The 17584-nt window shown below is 49.9% G+C and overlaps 1 protein-coding gene across 2 annotated transcripts in view; it reads right to left on the bottom strand.

Annotated features, from left to right (window-relative positions):
- The window catches only part of VPS13D (vacuolar protein sorting 13 homolog D), a 2230750-nt gene that overhangs the window by 328054 nt on the left and 1885112 nt on the right, over positions 1–17584 (bottom strand). For both annotated transcript variants that reach the window (XM_069240741.1, XM_069240742.1), the window contains one exon: positions 1763–1897. In XM_069240741.1, the coding sequence (XP_069096842.1) occupies positions 1763–1897 (135 nt within the window). The remainder of the gene's footprint in view (positions 1–1762; positions 1898–17584) is intronic.

Genomic DNA, 17584 nt, shown 5'->3' with positions numbered 1-17584 from the left:
CTAATTGATAAGCTAGGGGCAGCCAAATATCTCAGTAACTTTGCTCTCACATCAGAGTACTGGCAGATAGGTCTGACCCCTGGAGCAAAAGAAAAATCTGCTTTCTCCAGTCCTGATGGGACCTCACTGGACTCTGCGCAAAAAGACTTGTACTGAAGCTGCAGCTTCAAGAAACCCAAGAAGCCTGCCTGCCTTCTAAAAAGAGTCAGACTCCTGTGAGCAACAGATCTGTTCAGCAACACAGTATCCAACAAGGACTCTACAGCCTGGAAACCCAACACCTGTAGTGACCTCTGCAACTGAAGCCTCAACCCGGTGAGAAACCCACCAACAGTGCCAGCAGGGATCACCAGTTGTCCTGTGTCCGAGTCCACCCAAGTGTCACCCTTCTTGGACTCATGCAAGTCGCCTGCTGCCCCTGCATGCAGGCACCCTCTCCCGCAGCCTGGTGGTGAGAGAAAACTTGACACCTACAGCAACCACTGAACCCGTGACCCCTGATCCCAGCCAAGGTGGGTCATCAGAGCCGACGACGTGCCCAGGCTCCTGAGGGCTTGAGTCCACCCCTGCCAGACTCCCCTACAACAACTGCAGCCTCAATTCACAGGACCCCCTCACCCCGAGTGCTCCCAGATGAGAAATCCTGACACCAAAAGCCACCACTGCATCAGTCATCCCTGGGCACAGGAGAAGAGGACCAAAGATGCACCTACGTCCCCGAGCACCCCAAGTCTACTACCTACCTGTCTGTTGTCCCTGACTGGCTTCCCAGCCAGAGACTGCAGCATGTTTGTCACGGGCTCAGACTTCTACAGGAAACCATTGGGCACCCGAAGCCTTACTGCACCTATGCCCTCGGCCGCCCCAGTGCGACCTGTTGGTGTGGTTCTGATCAGTGCCCAGTACTTACCTTAACTCCCTGAGATCGCCTTTGTAAGTCGTTGTTAACTCTGGGTTTGCTGCATATGGTTTTGCCTCCGTAGGATAACACTGAGAGAACTTTAGAATGTGCACTGTCTATTTTTGAAACTGCAAAGTATTTATGCTTGAAAGTCCACTTACCTGATTCCATAGTTCTTGGGCATGAAACATAAATAAAAAGCATTGGTTTTTTTTTCCGAAATCGGTCTTGGATTTATGCTTTGAGTGAATGTCTCATTTATTGCTTCTGTGAATACAACAAATGCTTTGCACTACCCTCTGATACCACAATACCACAAATAGAGTGTTAATCTTATCTACTTTTGCCTCTGCAATACCAATTGGGGATCCACTGGACTCTGCACAGTGTACTTCATTTTAGTGCATTATATAGAGAACCAGCTTCCTACACCGGGTGAAAGGTGTGATCTCCATATGTACGCACGGCTCCTCATCCGAGATTAAAATTTTATTTATTGGAATGTATTTCAGGATTCAGCCAATATGCAGTGATGTCTTGATAATTCTGTATATCAAAAGAGATCCCCTGATGGAGAATCAAGCACTTAAGTTCTCATTTCTCTTCAGAAAATCCTAACGTATTAACAATGGAACAGAGGAGTTTGCCCTTGGGAAACAGAAATGGGCCCTCCATGAAGTCAATATGACACAAAAGAGGCTCAGTCAGAAATATCTATTTAGCTGGAGTTTCCCACACATTACTTCATGAAAGAAAGCACTTGTTTTGATTATTTCAAAGACCTAAATGTCATCTGCAGCATGCCTTGTTTAATCAAGGGTTTACGTATTAAAATCATAATCATTTTTACTTTGCACTTACCTCCTGAAAATGCTTGAGCACATCATTGATAATAAACTCTTTGGTCTCGTATGGATGAACCCGAGTGAATGGATCTAAATCAATGACGGCATCTTCAAACTTGATGAGGGGAAATCCAAGTGTACTTTTTAAAGCCTAAAAATGAAAGACAAAATTATATTTGTAAGTACATTTTCTCCCTCAATCTAGCTGGCTCTAAGTGAAAAACAGAGAAAATACCATTAATGAGAACAAAAATAAATCAAAAGAAAACGGTAATTGCCTGTGCCTGTTCCCCCTCTCACTATTCACGAGATGCCACTAAATGCAAGGAGGACACGCATACAGAAAAAAGACACATCAGAAAGAATCTGCAGATTGAAGATAAATGTTAAAATCAAAGTATGTCTGTATGAAGTTGGCTCTGTAAATACTATTTCAAAGTAAGAAATAGTGTGCACAGAGTCCAAGGGTTCCCTTTAGGGGTAAGATAGTGGCAAAAAGAGAGAATTCTAATGCTCTATTATGTGGTAGTGTGGTTGGGCAGTAGGCTTATCAGAGGGTAGTGTTAAGCATTTGTTGTACACACACCGGCAATAAATGAGGAACACACACTCAAAGACAAATTTCAAGCCAATAGGTTTTTATATAGGTTTCAGATAGGAATCAATGGGGAGACCCGGGGGTCTCTTCAACGATACAGGCAGGCACAGGGGGTGCTCCTCGGGGTAGCCACCACCTGGGTTAGGCAGAGGGTCACCTGGGGGTCACTCCTGCACTGGAGTTCGGTTCCTTCAGGTCCTGTGGGCTGTGGGTGCAGTGCTGGTTCCAGGCGTCGGGTTCCTTGAAGCAGGCAGTCGCGGTCAGGGGGAGCCTCTGGATTTCCTCTGCAGGCGTCCCTGTGGGGGCTCAGGGGGGTTAACTCTGGATACTCACGGGCTTGCAGTCGCCGGGAAGTCCTCCCTGTAGTGTTAGTTTTCCGCAGGTCGAGCCGGGGGCGTCGGGTGCAGAGTGGAAAGTCTCACGCTTCCGCCGGGAAACGTGTGGTCTTTAAAAGTTGCTTCTTTGTTGCAGAAAGTTGCAGTTTCTTGAACAGGGTCGCTGTTCTCGGGAGCTTCTTGGTCCTTTAGATGCAGGGTAGTCCTCTGAGGCTTCAGAGGTTGCTGGACCCTGTTGGATGCATCGCTGTTGCAGTTTTCTTCGAAGTAGGGAGACAGGCCGGTGGGGCTGGGGCCAAATCAGTTGTCATCTCCGTCTTCACTGCAGGGCTTTAGGTCAGCAGTCCTTCTTCTTCTTTAGGTTGCAGGAGTCTATCTTCCTCGGTTCTGGGAGCCCTTAAATACTGAATTTAGGGGTGTGTTTAGGTCTGGGAGGGCAGTAGCCAATGGCTACTGACCCTGAGGGTGGCTACACCCTCTTTGTGCCTCCTCCCTGTGGGGAGGGGGGCACATCCCTAATCCTATTGGGGGAATCCTCCATCTGCAAGATGGAGGATTTCTAAAAGTAAGAGTCACCTCAGCTCAGGACATCTTAGGGGCTGTCCTGACTGGGGAGTGACTCCTCCTTGTTTTTCCCATTATCTCCTCCAGCCTTGCCGCCAAAAGTGAGGGCAGTGGCCAGAGGGGCAGGCATAGAGGGGCAGGCATCTCCACTAGCTGTTTGACAGTCTCCCAGACCATATAATCTTATGGCTACCCTGCACTTACAATATCTAAGGTTTTGCTTAGATACTGTAGGGGCATAGTGCTCATGCACATAATGCACATATGCCCTCACCTGTGGTATAGTGCACCCTGCCTGAGGGCTGTAAGGCCTGCTAGAGGGGTGACTTACCTATGCCACAGGCAGTGGGAGGTTGGCATGGCACTCTGAGGGGAGTGCCATGTCGACTTAGTCATTTTCTCCCCACCAGCACACACAAGCTGGCAAGCAGTGTGTATGTGCTGAGTGAGGGGTCCCCAGGGTGCATAAGACATGCTACAGCCCTTAGAGACCTTCCCTGGCATCAGGGCCTTTGGTACCTGGGGTACCAGTTATAAGGGACTTACCTGAGTGCCATGGTTGTGCCAATTGTGGAGACAAAGGTACAGTTTAGGGAAAGAACACTGGTGCTGGGGCCTGGTTAGCAGGGTCCCAGCACACTTTCAAGTCATAACTTGGCATCAGCAAAGGCAAAAAGTCAGGGGGTAACCATGCCAAGGAGGCATTTCCTTACAACTTCCTACAGATAAGCAGTAAGAAAATTCTGTGAAACAAAAGCACACCCTTCCCTCTCTTATTTCACAGTAATTTAGTTTGCATATTAAGTTTCTTCCATTGGACCAGTGCCTGAAATCTTTGAACACCCTTGAATTATTACAAAATGTGCAGTAATGTTCACAACAAACCTCCCTAATATATACTATGGAGTATAATGGAGCAGTACTTAAGCTTACCTTCCTGGTAATTTCTACTGACTGTTCCGCAGATCACATGCCTTTATGCAATTCCTAATCTTAACAACATGCGTGCAATAGTACATCAGTCAAGAAACTCTGTGAAGTGACATTTTCAGCTGCCATTCAATCCACTCTAGTTACAAACCCGTTGACAGAGCTTATGTTTGTTATTCTCACTTCGGGGAGACAAGAGGCAAGTGGTAGGGCAAACCTTCCACCAACAGGACTAACGACCTCACTAATGAGGTACAACTCCTAGTTGAACAGTGTTTGCACATCACATCGTAATCTTATTTTGCATCCTTCTTTTCAACATTAATATTTCCGCTTCATGCAGTTTATATTCAATCTCAGGTGACATGTATAACAAATGAACTCTTGTACTATGGCACCTAAGCCAGAGGCATCAGATAAATGCATTTGCAATGTCCATCAAATTGAATTTATCACTGTAGATTAAATAAGCACTGATCATGTAGCAAGGCCAGGCATTGCTCTAGCAAGCAAAAGTGACATTCCTTTCTGGGCTGAATTATACACAGCTTCAAACCTTCCAATAAAGGCAGAATTTGAGAGCTGGTAAGCTATCGGTAAATTGCAGGCAAAAAACAAATTATGGGAGTTATTTAATAATCCAACTTCCTTCGTTCCAAAGCCCTTGTTTTAGACATTGAGACTGGGTTAAGATCACAAATCTCCAGTCTTTCGTAAATTTTTCTGTGCAAGGTTGAGGATTGAAGCATGGCCCTATCCTCAGGTGTGCCATACAAGTTGCAGGCGCACAATTCCAGGAGGACGCCCGCAGGTGTACAGATAATTTGTTACTAAAGTTAAGTAACTTGTTCATCTGATAAAGACTTCTAGATGCGGATTCCTCACCTTAGAATAGATACCCAAGTAATACCATCCCCGGAGGTAGGTCTGCGAACTAGGATCATACTAGGAAGTCCTGCAGGACCGAACGGCCAAAATAGAGGTCCCTGCCTACCTGACTGTCCAGGAAGTAGTGTTTGGTAACCAAGTGCAGCGACAACCACGTTGCTGCCTGGCAGATGCCCAGGACTGGAACTCTGCATGCTAGTGCTGTGGTTGCAGCTGTTGCTCTGGTTGAGTGAACATGCAAACCCTCAGGGGGTTGCTTCTTAGCCAAAGCGTAGCATATTTTTGATGCAGATAACAACCTATCAAGAGATGTTCTCTTCTTCGCCATCTGTCCTTTCTTCGCAGCCAAATAACCCACAAAGAGTTGATTGTCCACCTGGAAGTCTTTGGTCCGATTGAGGTAGAAAGCCAACGCTCTGTTTTGAACCAGACGAACGAGTTACTTACCTTCGGTAACGACTTTTCTGGTGGATACATTAGCTACCTGTGGATTCCTCACCTCATGAATACTCCCATGGCGCCAGCATTTGACGGAAATCTTCTTACTAGTCTCTGCACGTCGACGAGGACGTCACTGTCTCGCACGCGACGCCGTCTGACGTCATACAGGCAATAAGAGGTCCTCGACGACGTGCGGACGTCAGTACCAATCATTTTTTACGTGCATGAGAACAACCAGGCAATGCAAGGAAAGAACAAAGCAACATCCATTATATTGTAAAAATACACCACATTGTATGAATAACTGTAAATGTTTTTTATGCACATATATATATATATATATATATATATATAAAACTCTTTCTTTTTAAAAATATATACACACACCAAGTATATACATAAAGATATATACACATATACCCACATATATATAAATATATTATATATACACATCTATTGCACCCTCAAAGATCAAGAGGAGCGCACTCAAGGATTACTTGGCAAGACCATAAAGGCAACGGGGAGGCGGGTGGGACCGTGAGGAATCCACAGGTAGCTAATGTATCCACCAGAAAAGTCGTTACCGAAGGTAAGTAACTCGTTCTTCTGATGGATACAACTACCTGTGGATTCCTCACCTCATGAATAGAGTCCCAAAGCAGTACCACGCCCGGCGGTGGGTGCCTAAATGGTCAAACCAAGAAATCCTGCAGCACTGACCGTGCAAAATGGCCGTCCCTTCTAACCTCAGAATCTAAACAGTAATGTTTTGCAAAAGTGTGAAGGGACGACCAAGTTGCGGCCTTGCAGATGTCGACCACAGGAACACCTCTGGCTAAGGCCGAAGTGGCCGACTTAGCTCTGGTGGAATGAGCTCTAATGCCCTCAGGAGGATCCTTCTTTGCCAAAGAGTAACATATTTTAATGCAAAGAACAACCCACCTGGATAGTGTTCTCTTGTGGACTGCCTTTCCTCTCCTCTTGCCCACGTATCCAATAAACAGCTGATCCTCCAGCCTGAAATCCTTTGTTCTATCGATAAAGAAGCTCAACGCTCTCTTTGGATCCAGACGGTGCAGTCTTTCTTCCTCTTTGGAAGGATGAGGCGGAGGATAGAACGTGGACAAAGTAATTGCCTGAGCCAAATGGAAGGGTGAAACAACCTTCGGGAGGAAAGCAGCCTTGGTCCTCAACACCACCTTATCCCCATAAAAAGTTGTATAAGGGGGTTTTACTGATAAGGCCTGCAACTCACTCACTCTCCTTGCTGATGTTATAGCTATCAGGAAGACTGTTTTTAAAACCAAATACCTCAAGGGGCAAGAATGCATAGGTTCAAAAGGGGACCCCATAAGGAAAGTCAGGACTAAGGACAAATCCCATTGCGGCATAACGAATGGCTTTGGAGGATATTGATTTAGAAGACCTTTCAAGAATCTGATAACAATAGGGGATTTAAATAAAGATGGTTGGTCTGGAAGACATATGAAGGCTGACAAGGCCGATAAATAACCTTTAATGGTAGCCACTGCACAACCTTTCTGCGCCAGAGATAGAGCAAAAGACAAAACGTCCGATAGATGAGCTTGTAAAAGATCAATCTGCCTCTCTCCACACCACGCAACAAATTTAGACCACCTATTAGCGTAGATAGATTTAGTGGAGTGTCGCCTGGCCGCTAATATAACATCCACTACCTCAGGCGGGAGAGAGAAGGAACTCAGGTTGCCCCGTTCAATCTCCAGGCATGTAGGTGCAGACTCTGGAGGTTGGGGTGTAGAACCTGCCCCTGCGACTGCGAGAGGAGGTCTGCCCTGAAAGGAAGACGGAGCGGCGGGCACGTTGAGAGTTGGAGAAGGTCGGAGTACCACACCCTCCTTGGCCAATCCGGAGCTATTACGATTACGAGAGCCCGGTCTTGGCGAATCTTCCTCAATACTCGAGGAATCAAGGGTATGGGAGGAAACGCGTAAAGCAACTGGCCGCACCAGGTCATTTGAAACGCGTCCCCCAACGCTTCCTGCATCGGATACTGAAGGCTGCAGAACAACGGACAATGCGCGTTCTCTCGAGTGGCGAACAGATCTACCCGAGGAAACCCCCACTTCTGGAAGATTAAACGGACTTGATCTGGATGGAGACGCCACTCGTGGTCTGCCGAGAAGTGGCGACTGAGACTGTCCGCACGCACGTTCAAGACTCCGGCCAGATGGTTTGCTATCAAGCAAATCCGATGGTCCTTTGCCCAGGACCATAGTCGAAGAGCTTCTCTGCAGAGAAGGTACGACCCCACTCCTCCCTGCTTGTTTATGTACCACATCGTGGTAGTATTGTCCGTTAGGACCTGTACCGACTGACCACGAAGGGAAGGGAGGAAGGCCTTGAGAGCCAGAAGTACAGCCCGTAACTCTAACAGATTGATGTGAAAAATCTGTTCCTCTGGAGACCAAAGACCTTTGATCTCCAGATCCCCCAGATGAGCTCCCCACCCTAGAGTGGAAGCATCCGTTATGACTGTGGCCACTGGTGGCGACTGCTGGAACGGTTTTCCTTGTGAAAGATTGTTGCTTGCAATCCACCACTTCAAATCCACAGCAGCATCTCTGGAGATCTTGACAGTACCCTCTAGATCCCCTCTGTGTTGAGACCACTGCCTTCGGAGGCACCACTGAAGAGCCCTCATGTGCCAGCGAGCATGCGTGACCAACAGAATGCAGGAGGCAAAAAGACCGAGCAGACGAAGGACCTTGAGGACTGGAACTACCGCTCCATTTCGAAACATTGGAACCAAATCCTGAATATCTTGAATCCGCTGAGGCGGAGGAAAGGCCCGACCCAATGTCGTATCCAGTACTGCCCCTATGAACAGGAGGCGCTGAGAGGGCTCCAGGTGAGATTTGGGCTCGTTCACCGAAAAGCCCAGGTCGAACAACAACTGGGTTGTTGACTGCAGATGACGCAACACAAGCTCCGGGGACTTGGCTTTGATCAACCAATCGTCCAAGTAAGGGAATACTGCTATCCCCTTCCTTCTGAGCTCTGCCGCAACCACCGACATCACCTTCGTGAAGACTCGAGGTGCTGAAGTAAGACCAAACGGAAGGACCGCAAACTGGTAGTGTTGCGATCCCACCACAAACCGGAGATACTTCCTGTGTGACTTGAGTATCGGGATATGAAAGTAAGCATCCTGCAAGTCGACAGACACCATCCAGTCTTCCATGTTCAACGCCAAAAGCACCTGTGCTAGGGTCAGCATCTTGAACTTTTCCTGCTTGAGGAACCAATTCAAGATCCTCAGGTCCAGAATTGGTCTCAAACGACCATCCTTCTTGGGAATCAGGAAATACCTTGAGTAAACTCCTTGACCCCTTTCCTGCTCCGGGACCAACTCCACCGCGCCCTTTAAAAGGAGGACTTCTACCTCCTGTTCTAGCAACAGGAGGTGTTCTTGTGAACAATACGAAGGGCGGGGCGGGATGAGGGGCGGAAACTCCCGAAAGGGAAGGGTGTAGCCTTTTCCCACAACACTGAGAACCCAAGTGTCCGACGTAACAGTCTCCCATTTGGTGAGAAAATGCTGTAATCTTCCCCCTACAGGAGAGGAGTGAGTGGGAAATGGTGGAAGCCTAAGGCTGCTTCCCCTGCTGCACCCCGCCAGAGGATGAGGAAGAGGCAGAGTGCTGCTGAGAGGCTCCCCTGGTGCGGACCCTACCCCTCCCCCTAAAAGATCTATAGGGGTGGGAAGAGGCAGGTTGCTGATATCTTCCCCGAAAGGAAGAGGAGGAAGAGCCACGCCCAAATCCACGAAACCTCCTGAAGAATCTGGAAGAGGCTGTGGAAGAAGGAGCTTGGAGTCCCAACGACTTAGCCGTGGCCCTGCTCTCCTTAAAACGTTCCAAGGCCGAATCAGCCTTAGCCCCAAACAGTTTGTCCCCATCAAACGGGAGATCCAACAATGTGGACTGTACATCTGCCGAAAAGCCCGAGTTACGTAGCCAGGCCTGTCTCCTTTCCACCACAGTTGTGCCCATTGCTCTGGCTACCGAGTCGGTGGTATCCAGTCCCGTCTGGATAATTTGGGTCGCAGCAGCCTGGGCATCAGAGACAAGATCCAAAAGACCCTGGGGAAGCTCTGTAAACGAAGAGGAGATGTCATCCATCAGAGCATGAATATACCTCCCCAGGATACAGGTCGCATTAGTGGCTTTTAACGCCAGACTGCAGGACGAAAAAATCTTCTTCGACTGCGCCTCTAGCTTTTTTGAGTCTCTGTCCCCAGGCACCGTCGGGAAAGAACCAGGCGCTGATTTGGACGAACAGGAGGCCTGCACAACCAAGCTCTCCGGCGTAGGGTGCCTAGATAGGAAACCAGGATCAGTTGGAGCCGTCCGATACCTCCTGGCCACGGCTCTGTGAACTGCTGGGGAAGATGCCGGCTTCTTCCACACCTCTAAAACCGGATCCAGCAGAGCGTCATTAAAAGGTAATAGAGGCTCCGCCGCGGCTGAGGCCGGATGCAACACCTCTGTCAAAAGGTTTTGTTTCGCCTCCACCACCGGCAAAGGCAGGTCCAAAAAACTAGCTGCCTTCCGTACCACTGTATGAAAGGAAGCAGCTTCCTCGGTATATTCCCCCGGGGACGAAAGGTCCCACTCAGGGGAAGTGTCCAGCCCACTGGCCGACTCCAGTCCACGCAGCCCATCACCCGAGTCCTCTAGCTCTCCTTCCTCTAGGGCTCGTTGGTACTCCTGCTCCTCTAGTACCCGGAGAGCACGCCTCCTTGAATGCAGTCGTTGCTCAATCCGCAGAGTCGACAACACCTCCGCCGAAGTCGGAGATCGGCGCCGATCTTCCGAAGCCACCGACGCCGCATCCGGCGCCACAGGTAACTTCGGCGCCGACTGAAGAGCAGATGAAACGGATGGACCCACCGGAGTCACAGGCCGAAATCTCGACGTCGACAGGATGGAAATCCCTGGGGCCAATCCCTCCGAAGCCATCGGAGCGGCCACCGGCGCCGACACTGGCGCCGAGCCCACGTTCCCAAACGGGAGAAAGGGCATAAAGGGTGCCGGCCGAAGAGGCGCAGGATCACCCAAAGAAAAGGCCAAAGGCCCAGCCGGAGCACCCCCTGGAGCCATCTGTTGGAAGATGGCATACATCGCATTCAAGAATGCGGAACTATCGGCTCCAGGGGTGGGAAAAGCCGGATACTGGGGTGCCTGACTCGGAGGCGACCCCGACGCCGGCCTCGGCGTCTGCGCCGGAGAAAACACCTGAGGCTCCAATACCTCAATCACCGACGCCTGTCCAGGCGAAGTTGGAGACGTCGGAGAGAGCAACGGCGTCGAAGGATGCGGCGTCACCGTGGGGCTGACCTCCCATGTCCTCCGGCGCCGATCCGGAGACCTGGAACGAGCCTCCCTTGAATGACGCCGAGATTCTCTACGGCGCCGGGAGTCTCGATGACGCCGATGTCTTGGAGAAGACTTTTTCTTGTGATGCTTCTCCTTTGATTTGGCCATAAACAGCTTCGCCTCGCGTTCTTTAATGGCCTTCGGATTCATGTGCTGACACGAATCACAAGTCGAGACGTCGTGGTCGGAGCTCAAACACCAAAGGCAATCGGAATGAGGATCCGTCACCGACATCTTGCCTCCACACTCACGACAAGGCTTAAATCCAGACTTTCTCTGCGACATTATTTCCACAGAGAAGAAGTACGCAGCAAGATATACACTGTAACCGCAAGAGTAACAGTTGCTCCCTCGAAGATAACCGTTTCGAATGCACGGAAAAAAGGGAACTGACGTCCGCACGTCGTCGAGGACCTCTTATTGCCTGTATGACGTCAGACGGCGTCGCGTGCGAGACAGTGACGTCCTCGTCGACGTGCAGAGACTAGTAAGAAGATTTCCGTCAAATGCTGGCGCCATGGGAGTATTCATGAGGTGAGGAATCCACAGGTAGTTGTATCCATCAGAAGGTGGAAGTCTCTCCTCACAAAAAGGATGTGGGGGTGCATAAAAATTAGGCAAGGTGAGGGACAGGCCTACATGAAAGGGCATGGCCAGTTTAAGTAGGAAAGAGGCCCTAGTACAAAGCACCACTTTGTCAGGATAGACAGAGATAAAGGGTGGCTTCAAAGAAAGAGCTTGCAGCTCACTCACTCTCCATGCAGAAGTGATAGCCACAAGGAAGGCTGTTTTTAAGGTGAGGAGCCGAAGAGGTTAATTATGAAGAGGCTCAAAAGGTGCACAAATGAGAGAAGTGAGTACTGGGTTCAAATCCCACTGGGGCATTATGAACGGGGTAGGTGGACACATGTGGGTAAGACCTTTGAGGAATCTTGCCACAATGGGAGATTTGAACAAGGAGGGTTGATCAAGAAGCCTGAGGAAGGCAAAGATGGCAAACAGATAACCCTAAAGGGTGCCCAAAGCAGAGCCCTGCTGGGCAAGATAGGGAATAAACAAAAGAACTCCAGTTAGAGGTGCATAAAGGGGATCAACAGTTTTGTTGATACACCATGCCACAAACTCATGCCAACAACAGGTATATACCGTTTTGGTGGAGGGATGCCCGGCTGCCAGCTAACATCACAGACTTTGGGTGGAAGGTCAAAAGCTGTCAACTGCCGCCACTCAATCGCCACACAAGAAGGCGGAGACTGGACAGGTTCGGGAGAACTCTCCCCTACTGCTACAACAGAAGATCCTCCCGAAGAGGAATTTGAGTGGAGGATCGACAGCCATGCTCAGAAGCTCGGGATACCATACTCTCCATGCCCAGCCCGGAGCTACAAGAATAACTTTGGCGCTGAAGTTCTTGATCTTCTTGAGAAACCTGGGCATTCAAAAGTGGTATTGGCGGGAAGGTGTACAGGAGGCCTAAGTTCCTCTTGAGACAAAACGTTTCGCTGAGTGAGTGCCGCCTTGGAAAGTCCAACGCACAAAACAGCTCACATTGCACGTTCTCTGTGGGGATGAACAGATTTAACCAAGGTTCTCCCCAGTGCTGAAAGAGACCCTGTGCCACGTGCGGATGGATATGCCATTCGTGATCGACCATGCATTGATGGCTGAGTTAGTCTGCTCTGACGTTCAGAGAGACCGCCGAATGTTGAACCACCAGTACTATGCCCTGATGTTCCAGCCACGTCCAGAGGTGCAGAGTGTAGTAAGCTGGCCTGGTGTGTGGTGGACATATGGTGTTATCACCCTATACCAGGCATCCTCTATTAGTGAAGTGTAGGCAGTGTCTAGGAAGCCAGGGCTCTCTAGAGGTAGCTGTGGTAGCTGTGGATGAGCAGCCAAGACTTATCTAGGAGACATGCAAAGCTTATCCAACACCACTACACATCGCTATCACACATGAAAGAACCACACAGTGCTACAAAAATAAAGGTACTTTATAGTAACATAAATACCAGAATACTGAATAGGCAATCCCTCAACAGAAGGTAAGTGAAAACACTATTATATTCACATTAGTAATCAATAACAAGCATAGAAAGCTATAAGCATTGGCAAAATCATAGGTAAACAGTGAGGGCCATAGGGGAGGGCCAAACCATATACTAAGAAAGTGGAATGTGAAAGGCAGTCCGAATCCAAGGAGGTTGAATCAGTAGACGTGAGCTGGAGGAACTAGGAACCGCAAGAGCGGAGTACCAGAGTGACCCCCAGTGATCAGGAGAGCATAACTAAGTACCTAGTTTTACCTAAAAACAGGAGGATTTATGAAGAAGGATTACGTACGACCCAACCAGGACTGGAAGAACCCAAAGGTGGATCCTGACAGAAGAGGACCTGCAAAGGAAGGGGACAAAGTCCAGTTCGTGATGGTACCCACCCTTCTGAGAATGCAGGACCAGGTTGACGGTGGAAGGTCAGCTGTGCAGCACAGGAGATGAAGATAAGTCCCAGAACTGAGGCAAGTGATGTCCCACATCGGCAGTCGAGATGCAGTCGGTCAGTGGTGCTGGAAAACCACCAACAAGCTTTGGCAAATGCAAGAGACGGAGAAGAAGGTTTGCAAGGCTGACGAGGACCACCAAGGTCCAGGAGACGCGACCCAAGGAGGGGAGTCCGTGGTAACCCTCAGCAGCTGGGAGAGGCACAAGAAGAGGAGGCAGCTCCCACAGGCAACCCATGGGCAGCAGACACAGGAGTCGCAGTGAGGCCCACTCAGCACGCCTGAAGAGGAGTCCCACGTTGCTGGAGCACCAGGCTGGAGACTGTGCTGGAAGCCAGGGCAAAACAAGCCTTGGTAGCCGCAAGAGTCACAGTTCACAGAGGTACTGTCCTGCAAGGAGGGGGAAGGGCTTACTGTCTCCTAAGTTGGACAGCAGGTAGAGAGGACCAAGGGAAACACTCCAGACCACCACCTGTGATGCAGGATCCATGCAGTTGCAGAGGAGGGCAGATCCACACAACTGGTCATCGGTGCCGTTGTTGCCTGCAGATGCAGGGGAGTGACCCCTTCCTTTTTACTTCTTGTGCAGGCTTAATAATCACCGCCCTCAGAGGATGCACTAACAGGGAAATGTTGCAGTTGCTAGAAGGAGCCGGAGAAACTATGTTGCCAAGCGGAGTCGTCGCTGAAGTTGCAGATTGTTGGATCCTGCAGGGTCCAGTTTCAGTCCCAGTGGCCAGAAGATGAAGAAAATGATACAGAGGGGTCCTGCTGGAATCTTGCACGTCAAATCTGAAGACCCACCCAAGAGGGAGACCCTAAATAGCCCTAAAAGGGGGTTTGGTCACCTGCAAGGTGACCACCTATCAGGAGGGGGCTGTGATGTTACCAGCCTGATCGGTCACTCAGATGCTCCCAAGGGCCTCTGCTCATCTTGGATTCAACATGGCAGAATCAAGTGGATACCTGGAGGAGCTCTGGGCACCACCGCTGAGGAGGTGATGGATGAGGGAGTGGTCACTCTTCTTTCCTTTGTCCAGATTCGCGGGGGTCTCTAGATTGGTGCAAACCAGTTTATGCAAGGTGGACACCAATTGTGCCCTTCAAAGCATACCGGTGGCATTGACAGGCTACCCCTCCCAAGCCATGTCACACCTATTTCAAAGGGGAGAGGGTGTTGCCTCCCTCTCTCACAGTAAATCCTTTGTTCTGCCTTCACCTGCTTGAGCTGGTCAAGCAGCAGGAGGGAAGAAATTAGTCTGGAGGGTGTCAGCAGCGTGGGCTGCGTGCAAACCATGAAAGACTAGTTGCAGCAATACTGGGAGGTCCTCTAAGGAGCTCCCAGAGTGCATGGAATAATTCAACCAATACTGGCAACAGTATTGGGGTATAATTCTGACATGTTTGATACCAATCATGCCCAGGTTCGGAGTTACTATTATGTAGGTGGACATTGATAGTGACCTATGTCCAGTACACAGGAAAAATTGCTTCCCCACAATTACAAAGTCAAGTGCAATGGAGATGGAGTTCGTAGGGGCACCTCTGCTCATGAAGGGGTGCCCTCACACACAGGTACCTTCACCTTGCCCTCTGGGGTGGTAGGGCCTACCATAGGGGTGACTGACAGTGACCTGGTGCAGTGACCTGTAGTGAAAGGGTGCTTGCACCTTTTCACACAGGCTGCAATGGCAGGCCTGTAGACAGATTTTGCATGGGCTCCCATGGGTGGCACAATACATGCTGCAGCCCATGGGGAACCCTTGGTGCCCCAATGCTCTGGGTACCTAAGTACCATATACTAGGGACTTCTATGGGGGCACCAGTATGCCAATTGTGGGGTGTGCAAAGTCCTGAACAACCAAATATAGAGTGGGAGAGCACAATCACTGGGGTCCTCGTTAGCAGGATCCCAGGGAAAACAGTCAAAGCATACTGACAGCAGGCAAAAGTGGGGGTATGTAAGAAGCTGGCCTGATGTGTGGTGGGTATCTAAGGTACTTACACCTTATACCAGGTCCAGGTATCCCCTATTAGCGTAGTGTAGGCAGTGTCTAGAAGCCAGGCTCTCTAGACGTAGCTGTGGAAGAGCAGCCAAGGCTTATCTAGGAGACATGCAAAGCTCATGCAATACCACTGTAGTCACACAACATTTACACACATGAAAGAAAACACTCAGTGTTACAAAAATAAAGGTACTTTATTTTAGCGACACAATTACCAAAAAGTACTAGACAGGCTACCCTCCAATCGGAGGTAAGTAACTCACTAGATATGTACACTAGTAATCGGAAATAGGCATAGAACGTGATAGAAAACAGTGAAAATGCAGACAGACCATAGTGACCCTAGGGGGAGCCCGAACCATATACTAAAAAATGGAATGCGAACTCAGGAGCCCCACCTAGGTAAGTGGAATGTGTAGAGGGGAGCTGGGGTACTAGGAAACCCCATTGGTAAGTACCACAGAGCCCCTAGAGACCAGGAAGAAAGGAGTAAGTTACTGGATTTTCCCCAAACCACCCAAAAGGAAGGAAAAAAAGAAAACGCAACACTCAGACAAGACTGCAAGAAATCAGTGGTGGATTCCTGAAGAGGAAGACCTGTGGAAGAAGGGGACCAAGTCCAGAAGTCACAGAAGAGTCCAGGGGGAGCAGGAGCTACTACGCACCAAACTGTAGTTGCAGGCGTTGGTCTACGGTAGGATAAAGATGGTCAGGAATGCAGCCCTGGAACAGGTGAATAGTTCCTGGAGGATGCAGTCGACGTCCCACGCCCGACTGATGATTGCAGTCGGTCGGTAGTATGGAAAAGCTACCAACAAGCCTTGGCAAAGGCAGAAGTCGTGGTGAAGCACACAGTGGAACTGCTGGGGACCACCAAGGTCCAGGAGGACTCAACTCACGGGCAGAGCCTAGGAGGTCCCTCAGCAAGGCAGAGAGTCCAAAGAACAAGAGGCAGCCCCCACAGAAGATCCACTGGACGAGGAACTAGGAGTCGCAAAGGAGCCCATGCACCAAAACTGGAGAAGGTTCCCACACCGCAGGAGAGGCACGCAGAGGGTTGTGCGTCGCAAGGAGGAGTGCTGGGGGCTACACAGAGCCTGAAGATCCCTTGGATGAGATGCAAACAAGCCTTAGTAGCTGCAAGAGACGCAGTGCACAGGGGTACTCTCCTGCGTGGGAAGGCAAGGGCTTACCTCCACCAAAGTTGGACAGCTGGCACAAAGGACCAAGAATACTACTCCAGACCACCACCCATGTTGCACGATCCATGCAGCTCAGGATGAGAGGAGATCCACGCAGCACAGTCGTCATTGCAGAGGATGCACAGCAGGGGAAATGTTGCAGGAACTGGAAGAAGCCGTGGAAACAATGTGGCAAGCAGAGCCTCTGTCATGGATGCAGATTGTTGTTCCTGGGGGGTCCAGTTGCGGTATCAGTGGCTAGAAGACAAAGTAGAGGTTGCAGAAGAGTCCTGCTGCAATCTTGCAAACCGAATCTGCAAGCCACCCAAGAGAGAGACCCTAACTAGCCCAGAAAGGGGAATTGGTCACCTAGCCAGGTGACCACCTATCAGGTGGGGGCTCTGACTTCACCTGCCTGGCCTGCCCTGGCCACTCAGATGTTCCTAGAGGTCCCTGCCAACCTTGGATTCAAGATGGCAGAACCCAGGGACGGCAGGAGGAGATAGCATGCCTGTATCTGGAGAAGTATCCAGACCACTAGCCTAGCCCAATTCCTGTACCCAGTCAAAGTCAGGGTTGTCGAGCTGGTATTCCAGAGTGTGCAGCAACCACTCCAATCCTTCTCCGTATTCGTACCCATATTTAAAAAGGGTCAGAATCCAACCTGGGGTGAGTAGGTCCCAATCAAAGATGGAAGTGGCGTTGATCGATCGATCGATCAATCAATCAATCAGTAATTTGTTAAGCGCGCTACTCACTTAGTAGGGACTCAAGGCGCTGGGGGGTGCTACTGCTCAAAGAGCCAGGTCTTGAGGCGCTTCATGAAGGTCAGGAAGTCCTGGGTCAGACATGGGTTGACGGGGAGGGAGTTCCAGGTTTTGGCTGCAAGGTGGGAGAAGGATCTGCCGCCGGTTGTGGTACGGTGGATGTGGGGGATGGTAGCGAGGGCGAGGTTGGCGGAGTGGAGCTGGCATG

Source organism: Pleurodeles waltl, chromosome 6 (assembly GCF_031143425.1).
Source record: "Pleurodeles waltl isolate 20211129_DDA chromosome 6, aPleWal1.hap1.20221129, whole genome shotgun sequence".
Classification (NCBI taxonomy): domain Eukaryota; kingdom Metazoa; phylum Chordata; class Amphibia; order Caudata; family Salamandridae; genus Pleurodeles; species Pleurodeles waltl.
Note: the sequence above shows the minus strand (reverse complement) of the source record. Positions and strands in the feature narration are given on the sequence as shown.